This window comes from Octopus bimaculoides, chromosome 1, assembly GCF_001194135.2.
Source record: "Octopus bimaculoides isolate UCB-OBI-ISO-001 chromosome 1, ASM119413v2, whole genome shotgun sequence".
In the NCBI taxonomy this organism is placed as follows: Eukaryota; Metazoa; Mollusca; class Cephalopoda; order Octopoda; family Octopodidae; genus Octopus; species Octopus bimaculoides.
The window spans coordinates 124,086,742-124,099,471 of NC_068981.1; the positions used below are offsets into that span (position 1 = coordinate 124,086,742).

The following is a 12,730-nucleotide window of genomic DNA, read 5'->3' on the forward strand; positions in this document are numbered from 1 at the left end:
GGAGGGAGGGAGAAGGAGGGAGGGAGGGAGAAAGAAACATTGGATGACATAAGAAAGAGAAACAAAGAAAAACAGATTGGAGAGACAGTCTTTGATCAGTGCTGACCTGGAGCTAAACATCAACAGATGACAAGTAGTTCAAGTCGGAACACCAACCATAAATAATAGTGTTACCAATCTAGAAGAGCCTACAAAGATCATAACTGCTGCACTCTCCCAGTCCAACAAAATAGAAAAAAAATACACCCATACACACGCTGGATGTTGAACAAACTATCTGAAGTTATACAGCAAAGACAACAGTGGACAGGGACATTAACACTGATGGTATTATATATCAGTATTGATTTATATAGTAATTAAAACTGCTTTCAAGTAGCCTAAGGGACAGTCAGAATTGTGGTGGGTGGCATAGTGCAGAATCAATAATGATTAAGGAAATCTGTTAAAGTAGATTCATTAATCACACGTGTCTAGAAAATTAAATTTACCCAATTTGATCAGTATAATCTAATGTGCACAAACTCAGGCCCAGTAAGATTAAAGCCTGGTGATGATGATGATTATTATTGTCGTCATCATTACCATTTGACCGAACCATCAGAGCAATGGACAAAATGCCTGGCAGAATTTACTAATTGCCCTTTATGCACCAAGTTAAAATCCTGTTGAGAGGATCAATATTCATCTTTCTAGAGCATCGATAATATAAAGTACCAGCCAATAACTAAGGCCGTGCCTTCTCCCAGAATTTCTGACCCCATGCCTATCTAATTATTATTAAACATTATTATTGATGTTGTGTTTGTCGTCATAGCAAAGCACTGTTGTTGTAAATGTCTCCTCATTTCTCAACACTGTGGCAAACAAAGAAATTATCATTATTAATGCAAACATCAACAACACTTCTAATTTGATTTACAAAATGAACAAGAGGATTTCACACGTAGAGCAGAAGTTTTCAAGTTACACATACAGAGTTGTGGCAATTAGAGCTTTTCTTAAGTAGCGAGAATAATTTTGCTGGGAGGAGCAGGGTGGGAATGGGACATGGCAGTTCCCCAGCATGGCCACAGTCCAATGACTGAAAAAAGTAAAAAGGAAGGTAATTGTAATCAGTTGACAGAAATCCATTTGGGGAGAGGATGATTTTCATCACTTCATCTTGCACTATCATCATTTTATCATTAGTCTTATCATGTCACTGAAGTCTGGTTCGTGGTGTGCTTGGATGGCGCCGTCCACCTTAATACACCGGGACCCCCTTCGTCACGGTTGCATCGGTGTTGGGACCAGGTCTTGAGGAGGTGGCTGCGGTCACCAAAAGTAGGGGCCCCGATGCGCGGCCAATTTGCCCCGGGTCCACCATTGGGGTTCCTTGCTGCGCTTGAGTGGGGTCTGCCTTGTAAGCAACCTGCACATGGGAGCGACCTGCGTCAGAGAACTCCAAGTTTTGACCGACTCCCCTTGTTTTTATTCAACTTGGTGTTACTTAGGAGTCTAAAAAGGTCTCGACTGGTTAAAAATAAATGAATGACAACAATTTCTTACTTGCAGACATTTATAGGATTTCTTACAAAGGCGCAAAGCCATAAAGTTTGGGGAAGAGAGCAGTTGATTATCAATCCAAATAAGTTATTTTATTTTTTTTAATAAAATTGGATGGATAAGATGATCTTAGACACATATGAAAACTAAGATCCAATTCAAGGAAAAAAGTTAAAGTTGTATAGTTCAAGCCTTTTCTCCAACGATATTAATAATTGTCTGCTGAAGGGTTCCAACATGGAATCATACTGCTTGTGACCCAGAGCTTTAATGTCAATGAGAAAGGGTAGACAAGAAAAAGCAATAGTAGTGGTGGTGGTGGTGGTGGTGGTGGTGGTGGTGGTGGTGGTGGTGGTGGTGGTGGTGGGTGTTAGGCATCATAAAGAATAAAAATAAGTATTATAAGAGTAATGAAGGAATGAAACATCTTTTTAACTTCACAGTCCAGGGATGGATTATAGCAATTGGTTTGGCAACCATGTTTCAACATTTGCTCTTGTTGTAGATGACTTTGGTGTCATAAGCAGGTGTTTTCTAATATTTGTGTGTGTGTGTCTGAAATTGTGATTTTCTATCATTTTGACATTGTCTATGTGTTGTGTAAAAACATGTTCTGGCCTTGACCAGTTGTCATTTGAAAGACAAGGAAACTAAGAATTTTATTTGAAAATGGGAAAGCTGTTATCAAGAAAGGTATCCAAACAGTAAATTTGACTAAATTTTATTTAACCCATGCTAGTATGGAAAAAGCATAAATTAAAACAATGATGATTACTTACACACACGTGTGCATACATGTACACACATACACCTTAATCAATAGTTATTGCTTCAACATTTTGTCAACAGTTGCTTCTCAGAACAGTCATTTTGAGAAATCAGTATTGCTGAAGCTTCTATATAAACAAGCACCTTGATAATGAATATTATTGAGGCTCTTCAATAAGTATTGAGTCCTTCAGTGTGAGTTGGAAAGTAACCCAGACCTTAATGCCCTATCACCACAGTCACAAAAAGAACCATCTGCCCTAACAGTTTCTATGCCACCTGCAATTCTCACAATACTCCAGTAACTACCAATGCAGGTTTCAATGCAAGCTACTTAAGCATCCTTGTAGATTCTGAATGCCTAGATTGTTTGTGTTACCACAAATTTTTTTAAGAGGCTGCTGAAGGGGAGAGCCCTAAGGTGGGATCTGTACAGAGCAATACTACATAGGTTCCTTTATAAGCCAAGCCACCATCTTAAATATCTGCTATCTTCTTTCTCGGAGCTTTCACAGCTGACATACTGACATCATAGAGCTACTGTGGCCACAAAACTTAGGGTGGCAATGCTAGTATATCCAAAACTTGAAGCAGGCAACTTAAATTGTCAATATTCATGAATCAGTTCTCAAGATCTCAGGTCATTTTGTGGATAGTAAAAAAGTTTCTTGACTGCTTGTTCTGTAAATACTAGGAGGTTAATTTCCGATTCAGATTAGGCGAAACACAACTTTTTCATAACTTTCCCTCTTCAGCACAAAGAAACTTGACTTTGATGGTTATAAAGCTCATTATAGACAAGCTTTTCAAATCCTCAAAGGATCCACCTGTTACCTCAAACTGATGATGACATTATAGTCAGACCAAATTTGAAGGCTTTTATCAGTGATTGTTGCATGCCAGTCAATGCCTGGAAATCTTTGATATTAGATTTCTGACTTTATCAGCATGTCCATGGTGAAAGCAAAAAAAGATGGTGAAGTAGTTATAATCCATTTTTCTAGCCAGTGGTACAAATGTTGTAAATCCAGAACTCAATCCAGAATGAGGGCAATGAGGATATGAAGTTTTTGAGGAGCATTCTCTATCAGCTTCTATGATTATAGACACACAAAGTTTATTCCACTCAGTAAGGAAATATAAAGTGTCATTTCTAATTGTTTGTGCATTTCGTAAATGGTTTTCCAGCGGCTTTAACACAAAAGTTTCTTACTGTATAATTTGCTTTTGACATTTCTAGTGAAATGCTTAAAGTGTGCCGATATAAAACAACATAGTCAATTCAGATTACAATTAATGACTCAATGTACATGTAATGTAGCCAACAGTATCTGTTGTAATCAAGTCACAGAACTATATTCAAGACAGATTATATTTTAATTTATTTCATTCACATTTTAGTTTTTGTAGCATCGAGTAAAACAGTTTAAGTCAGTAGTACTGCAAAGCTGTTGACCAAATAAGAATTAAATTAACAAGCAAGAAGTGATTCTAACACTTACTAACTTAGAGCATATTGATCAAGTGAATTAACAAAGAACTATTATACAAAGTACAGTTGAGAATAATTCACAAAAAATCTATTCATTAAACAAATACCCAATTAGATTACACTTTCTATTCCTAAATCAGAAACTAAATTGAGTAAGTATCAAAAGTGTATTTCTATAACATAAGTGCTTTCTAAACACTAGGAAAAACAATTAAATCTCATAAAGCTACCTTCACTTAAACTAGTTCTAACCAGATTAATTTCCATTTAGCATGATTTTATCAGTAGATATTATTCAAAAGATAGAGGTAACATGGATGAATAACCAACAATCAATTCTTAACTTGGTTTTAATGATTTAAAGTCATGACTATTAACAGACAATATTATTTTAGTCAAGGACAGGGAGAAAGATGTCTCAACAAATTGCTTAAACAAGTTAGATATATGAAAAAACAACTAGCTCTTAGGTTTTTTGTCACAGTCAACCGCATCAATCAAGTGTAAACAGCTAGTGATACAATAGAAAATAGATAACATGAGATGTAATGATAGAGAACATGCCATCCATAACAGGATTCTTGACCAAGCTTCAACAATACAGAGCAATATTAAAGCTGATTATGGAGGTGGTTAGTGATCAGTGAGTTGAAAAATGAGAGAGAGAGAATGAAATTCAATTAAGTACCATGAATCTGAAGGAGGAGGCAACAATTGATTGGATGTTGATAACTATGCACAATAACAAAACATTTAAAATAACTAATCATATGATAAGAGAGCAATAGATTTCACTACTGGAATAATAATGGATGTGACAAAGAAATAGAGATTTACTTGCCAGTAGAATTTCTGTCAATACCACTGGAACCAAGATTTGTGAATCACCAAAAAAATAAAAGACAGCACATGTTGTTGTTGTTGCTGCTACTACTACTACTACTACTACTACTACTACTACTACTGTCATTATTTATATATAATACTGAGTTTGTACTCAATATGAAATTGATACATTCCAACCACTTTAATGCTGTTCAGACTTCACTTGCAGCAATGACAAGGCATGAGTGGAGGAGAAGCAAAACACTAATGACAAAGTTAGCCCTCTTCTATTCTACATGTAAATTCTTACTGTCAAGTAACAAAAAATGATGTGTATTATGATTAACCACTGAACCTCAGAGTGACAGAGTGAATAGCTAAACCAGCTGACTGGCTGAGTGATCACAGTTTGAATCTTATCACCAAAACCATATAGTGTCTACGACTAACCCTAGTGCTCAGTCCTCCTGGCTGTGACTAGGTACTACAGAGTGGAACAAGACTTTACTATACACATGCAGAACTTTTTTTTTTTTTTTGCTATCGTCCATCTAAGCAGTATGCTTCACTTTCATCGTCGTCGTCATTTAATGTCCGCCTTCCATGCTGGCATGGCTGGGACAGTTTGACAAGAGCTGGCCAGGCAGAAGCCTGCACCACACTTCTGTAACTGTTTTGGCAGGATTTTTACAGTTGGATGCCCTTCCCAACACCAACCACTCAGCAGAGTGGACTGAGTGCTTTTTACATGGCACAAGTGCAAGAGAGGTCAGTTTTGGCAAAGTTTTTACAGCTGGATGTCCTTCCAAATGCCAACCACTTTAGTGTGGACTGGGTGCTTTTAAGTGGCACCTGCACTGACAGGGTCACCAAGTACTTGCAAGACCAGGAAAAAAAAACACTCTTTTGAGAGAGGAGGGGGATGCTAAAATTATTTGGTCTTGATCTCAGTAATTAAAAGATACTGAAAACACAATCAGAGGCATTTCAAAGAGATAAAATAATATATTGACAGAAACAATATTACAATTCTAAAATGAAACCATGTTTGTTAACTAGCTTTGCTTTTTTGCTATGGCAGCTACAATTATACAAATTAAATATTGGCTTCAACTTTTGGCACAAGGCCAGCAACTTCGAGGGAGGCAGGTAAGTTGATTACATCGGCCCCAAGACTCAACTGGTACTTATTTTATCGACCCTGAAAGGATGAAAGGTAAAGATGACCTTGGCAGAATTTGAACTCAGAATGTGAAGACAGACAAAATGTTGTTAGGCATTTTGCCCAGCATGCATACAATTATGCCAGCCCGCTACCTTCAATACTAGTTGAATATTATAAAGACGATATTATCATTCAGAAGAGATAATGGCTAAAGGATTCGTTGTTCAATTCAGGTTGTTTAATGTTTGTGTATGAAGTGAGCTACTGCATGGTAGTGCTCAGAATAAATGCGGAAGATTGCGGACAATCAGAAATGAAGAAAGCATGCTCTGCTAAAAATGATATATTAGTATGGAGGAATTAAGGTGCACAAATACACTAACATAAGCTTAACAAGTGATGAGGTGTAATGCTGTAGAAGACCCATGCAACAGACATGGCATGAGTGGAGGAGGGGCAAAACACTAATGACAAAGTTAGCCCTCTTCTATTCTACATGTAAATTCTTACTGTCAATCACTTGATACTTCCAAAGGTAAATACTAATCTATAACTGAAGAAATAAAGCCAGAAAGTCACATAAGATTAATTAATTGTTCAGACTCTCACCTTTATTTCTACTCTCCTCTATATTCCTCCTCCTCCTCACACTTGTATCATGCATCACCCTTAACCATTCATTACAACTGCTCAACCCTAGTAAATCTCTACAGTCATCACCTACTCACATTTATCATCAATCTCCCCAGAACCCTTGGTCATTATTTATCATATTCGCTCACCCATATCCTATCTCTTAGCATATCACATCTCCCTCACTACCATCTCTAAGCATCACTCACATCTACCCCACTACCATTCCTCTTCTTGTACTTGAAGGCTTACCCCTATACTTCATCACCAGCATTTCATCTTTTTCTAGACCCACTCCAATCTCTCCCACCCTCTCTTGTGTAATGCAAGAAACCTGTTCTAACTTTTTCTCACCTGTTCTAACCTCTCATCACCTAGCATAAAGCTAAATCACTCACTACCACAGCTCCACTCATTCAAAGGAGATCCTAGTCATGCAAGTCACATGGTGACCTCTAGTGCTGGTATTATGGGGAAAAAAAAAAAGTACCCAGTACACTCTTTAAGCCTTTAGCATTCAATCCAGTCATATCCGGCCAAAATATTCTACCTGTTGTACATTAAAACTGACCAGATCCAACTTCTCACACCTACCCTACAATGTCATTCTAAAAGTATACCAATACAACATTAAAATCTTGAAGCAACAAAATGATGTGTGATTAATTCAAAGCAATATGAATAAATAAGCAATACATTTGACAAAAATGCTAAAGGGTTACAGTGGTTGATATTAGGAAGGGCATGCAGCTGAAGAAAATACACTAAATCAGATGGTGGAGCACAATGCAGTTCTTGGACCCATCAGACCCCGTCAAACTATACGGCCCATGCCAGCATGGAAGATGGAGATTAAATGATTACATATATCATCATCATTTAAAATCCACTTTCTATGCTGGCATGGGCTGGACTACATGTGTATGTGTACACACACACACACACACACACAAAATTGGCTTTTCTCAGTTTCCACAAAGTATTGGTCAGCCTATAGCTTATAATTGTAAAAGACATTAGCCAACGGAGCCCATGCAATGGGAATGAACTCCAAATCATGTCTCCAGAGAAAATTTTTTAACCAGCTTGTTTCAAGAAACACTATTTCTTTTTCTTCCTTCCTTTTTTTTTTTTTTTTTTCTACCAAGAGAAAACCATCAGTGGAGGAAGGGGCAAACAAATAATTGACTCGGTATTTGGTTTATGATGGGTACTGCTAGTGATGTAAGGTAGTCACAACCAGAAGCCATTTTGACAAGAGACAGCTGTGTAGAAGCTAAAACATTTCCAGAAACTATTCCCACAAACTAGACAGCATACACAACAATGCTAGAAACAAGAGCATCAACTTTAGGTTCACAATGGCAAAGAGCAATAACAACACAGTAGTTTATTTAATACCTGAAAAGAATTACAATTTTACAAAGATTATATAAATGCAGACACATGTATAAGTATACAGATACACGCACACTCATATTGCATGCACACACAAACACACACAAGTAAGTGCATATATACACATTTGCATGTGTTTGTGTGTGTGTGCATATTTTTGTAAGTATACATAAACAGGAAAATTGTTATTTTGTAATGGAATGAATGAAATCTTACAGGGCTGCTTGTAAAGGTATACAGCAATAAATGAAACTTATTAATACTAATGTGCTTAAAAAATAAAAACAGCCTCTTTATATTGGTGGCAAAAAAAGGCAAGGAAAAAATTAAAATTAACTGGAGGTTGAAACTTTATTTGTGACACATGTAGTGAGTTGCTTAGCATCCTTATAACGTACGGCACTGCATTTTCAGTTGACATAACACCATTAATGAATATTGCTTTACATTTTTTGTTTCCCTTGCAATAAAAGCATCACCAAAAATACCAGAAAACTGAGCATAAGGGAAAAAGTCGCTAGAAAAAAAAAATGAAGTGAGAGTCCTTAGATTATAAAGACAAATTAATAAGCAACAACTAGGTTGAAGAAAACTTAAGTAATAAATCTATAGGGACTATTTAAAAATTATGATGGATGCAAAGAGTTTAGAAAGACAAACAAAAAGATAGAAAGAAAGAAAGAAAGAAAGAAAGAAAGAGAGAGAGAGGGGGAAGAGAGAAATATATCTCTAATATGTAGAAATCAAAGTTTAGCAAAAAAAAAGAAACATGAATGAATTTGAGGATTAAATTTTTTTTACTTTAGATTTGTTTTCAGTGTGATAACAAAACTAAAGTTTAAAGGTAAGTTTTGTGAGAAAACAAACATATTCTCACCATTTAACACTCACCTACACTCCCACACATACATACATAGAAGCAGTGCATACAAGAGCAGACAAAAACCATATATTTACTAATAGCATCCATGCCATCTAGTACTTACTCTGGAAAGATGTTTTTTCTTTTTGGATTTCTTTTTGTGTCGTTTCGATGCCCTTTCCATTTCTTGATCATCTGCAATTCAAGACAGAAAAGTTTTGCTCTAATTCTGTCCATTTCAGAGTAAGTAGATTTTTAAATAGATGGTTGGGAAAAGGGAAGAATTCAATAGCAGCTAACAACTCTAAACTTCATTCTTGGCTAGACACCAAGGGTATCCAAGATGAGATTTTAAATATTCAGCTGTGACACGTCTCAGCTGACTTAAATAACTAATAATACTTTTAAAGATCAATATTTGTCATTTTCATTATTAATATATGTATGATCATTATTATTATTATTATTATTATTATTATTATTATTAAGTAATAATAGTAGAAATATAATTAATGAAAATATCTGTCTGCAAATTGATGCTTTCATCTGCCAACATCTCCTCCACAACACTAAGGTCAAGTGACACTTCAGTAGATATCGCTCCAAATTGCAAACATTTCTGTAGTAATGCCAAGGAAAATAGTAGAATCAGTCAAATAAAACAATGGTCTAATACTTTAATAAAATTATAGATAAATATATATATATATAAAACATCTAAAAGCTGTAAGTATTATCCAATAAAGACAGGAGCGTCAAAGCTGAACCCAACAAGGAAACCAACAAGTGCACTGCACAGGGATGCTAAACAAAATTCTTCAGAATATTGCATCGCCTACATTACAAACATACATACATATTTTTTGTACACACAGACACACACACACACACACACACACACACACACACACACACATATGTATAGATATAGACAGATATACACACATATGTATAAATACATATATATACACACACAAACACATATATACATGTGTATATATACACATACACATGTATATATATATGTAAATATATATATACTAATACATATCTATATACATATATACACACACAAGTATACATACGTAAATATATATACTTATACATATGTATACACAAAAATATACACACATGTATACATACACACAAATATATTCATACGTAAATATATATATATACTTATACATATATATGTATATATAAATATATATATGTGTATCAACACACACACACACATGTATACATACAAACACACATACGTAAATATAAATACTTATACATATGTATATATATAAATATATATATATGTAAATAATTGAAAAAAATTGGAATAATAAAAAAAAGAATACATTTGGACATTTATTTTTTAATCACTACAATTGTTTCCACACAATGTAGTTCTCCAGGCATGCAGGTACTTGTTTATACAACTGCTTCTCTGCATTATCAAATCTAGTTTTCTTTCCTCAAGTGATATGTAAATATTACCTCTGTCAGTTCAAATTCTCAACTTTAAGAATATCCTCTCTCTCTCTCTATCACAGCCTGAATTTAGTAGTAGTCACTGGGTTTATTGGGGTGTTTATTGCTGAAACACCATTCATAAACTGCTTTGAATGTGTAGATGTTGAGGGATGGTGATTCTGCTACTGCTATAATGGTCGCCGTTTTAAAGGGATAGGCATTTGATTTCTTTGTACTACTGATTTGTTCATGGTTGGATACATATGTAGTTCTCCTTACATGGACTTTAAGATTTGTACACACAGATGTTGTACACATACATTTCCACAGAAACAAGTTCATTCACATGCATATCTTTGTGTATAAACGCTGAGGCATATACAAATATATATCAATATATATGTACATGTATAAACACACACACACACACACACACATATATATATATATATATATGCATATACATATATAGATACATATGTATATATGTTGCAATGTATATGTATGTACGTTTACGTGTATGTGTATACATTTGTGTATATATATACTCTTTTACACTTTTACTTGTTTCAGTCATTTGACTGTGGCCATGCTGGAGCACCGCCTTTAGTCGAGTAAATCGACCCCAGGACTTATTCTTTGGATGCCTAGTACTTATTCTATCGGTCTCTTTTGCCGAACCGCTAAGTTACGGGGACGTAAACACACCACCATCGGTTGTCAAGCGATGTTGGGGGGACAAACACAGACACACAAACAGACACACAAACAGACATACATACATATATATATATATATATATATATACACACATATATACGACAGGCTTCTTTCAGTTTCCGTCTACCAAATCCACTCACAAGGCTTTGGTCAGCCCGTGGCTATAGTAGAAGACACTTGCCCAAGGTGCTTTGCGGGAAGGACTGTTTCAATGAAGTCACATATTGACCTTGCCTTTGATACGCAGAGTAGATGGAACAGGAACAACTGACGAAGGGGTATACTCTTTATGTTGCATGTCGCGTTTCTCTGTTTTGTTTTTTTCGTTGTTCAAAAAAAAGTTTGTTTTCTATGTTTCCGTTTCTCATTGTGTTTAACGTTATTTATGCATGTATATATACATATGAAGGTATGTACATATATGTATGTATATATGCATATATTTATATATTATTTATATTATTGTATGACTGAATGCCACGCATCCTTTTCCAAGTATGTATGTAAACAATATTTAAAAATGCGAAAATAAGAAAAGTAGAAAAATCTGTACATTTAAGATTTAGTACAATAAATAAAGTGTCAGGGTTCTATAATAATAATCATCATCATGATAGTAAACATCTGTCAAGCTAAAAGCATAAAACGTTATTTACACTATTATCTTTATATATGTTTTCTTTTTCTTAATCTACAGATAGTACTTCTTCATTAGACGCTTTATGCTTTTAACTTGACAGATGTTTATTATGATTATAAAACCTTGACACTTTATTTATTGTACTAAATCTTAAACGTACAGATTTTTCTACCTTGCTTATTTTCGCATTTTTAAATATTAGGATACATTCTTTGTAGTCACAAGACCTGAAGAGTGTCCTCATTATGAGTGGTATTTATCTCAATCGATTCATTGGAGACTGACTAGATCTTTTCCACTTTTATGTGGCCATGAAATGCACGTAGTCTTTTATTCACTTTCGTTTTTATAAATTTTACTAATCTGATTTAAATTTTTAGTTTAATATTTTATAGATTTTTATGGATTACAAATCTTCTCTTGAGTTCTTTAGATTTTTAAATTAGTACTTTGTATAGTACGCTTTTCTTGATGGTGTCTGATCTCCTTCATCGTTTGAGTTGCACCGTGGTGGTTCTTCTCTAAATTATTAATATATATATAAAATGTGTGTGTGTGTGTGTGTGTAGCTGAAAAAACAGATTTATACAAATCAAATTTTTATATATACATAGAAGATGGAGGTGGAAATGGCACAGAAATGGGTCCCAAGACACTTCAATTTAACCCATTGCCTGCCATGGGCCTCATTTGGTGATCTGCTAAATCCAGTCTCACTACGCATTGTTTGTTCGATTTAAAGTGAATTGCTTATGTACATTGCATTTCCAGAAGTGTGCTTAACAATATTTAGTAATTAACTTTTTGTCATCATTAGCCCTTGCTAATTCTAGAGCACATTTTATGTCCTAAATTGCATCTTTTGAACTACAAAAATATTGACTGTTTTGAGAACTTTTTTTTTTACTTCTTTTCTTTTGCATTTCCCATCTATATCCATTGATATTTCATATACATTTGCATTTGATACTATAGTTTCAAAAAAAAAACTAAAATATTTATTATTGCATGCAATTGAATAGAAAAGGATATGCTTCTTTTTTTTTTTTTTAGTTATCCCCATTTGGGACTTTTCAAAAAGTTTATCGTAATTATCAAAATAATTCACATATGAAGAAAATTTAAATATTATATATTATTTTAACTCCTAAGACCTGGCAAAACCAAAAAATATGAATAAAAAAACTTGGCAGTTAATGGGTTAAGAAGGTGTTT

At 34.5% G+C, this 12,730-nt stretch overlaps 1 protein-coding gene across 6 annotated transcripts in view; it reads right to left on the bottom strand.

Moving 5' to 3' along the window:
* LOC106881150 (pre-mRNA-processing factor 40 homolog A) overlaps nucleotides 1-12,730 on the bottom strand; it is a 123,166-nt gene that overhangs the window by 4,679 nt on the left and 105,757 nt on the right. For 5 of the 6 annotated variants that reach the window (XR_008264720.1, XM_014931453.2, XM_014931438.2 and 2 more), the window contains one exon: nucleotides 8,816-8,886. The exons of the other annotated variant lie outside the window; for it this stretch is intronic. Coding sequence is in view for 4 of the 5 variants with exons in the window: in XM_014931453.2 (XP_014786939.1) it covers nucleotides 8,816-8,886 (71 nt within the window). In the remaining variant the exon portion in view is untranslated. The remainder of the gene's footprint in view (nucleotides 1-8,815; nucleotides 8,887-12,730) is intronic. 6 annotated transcript variants of the gene reach the window in all.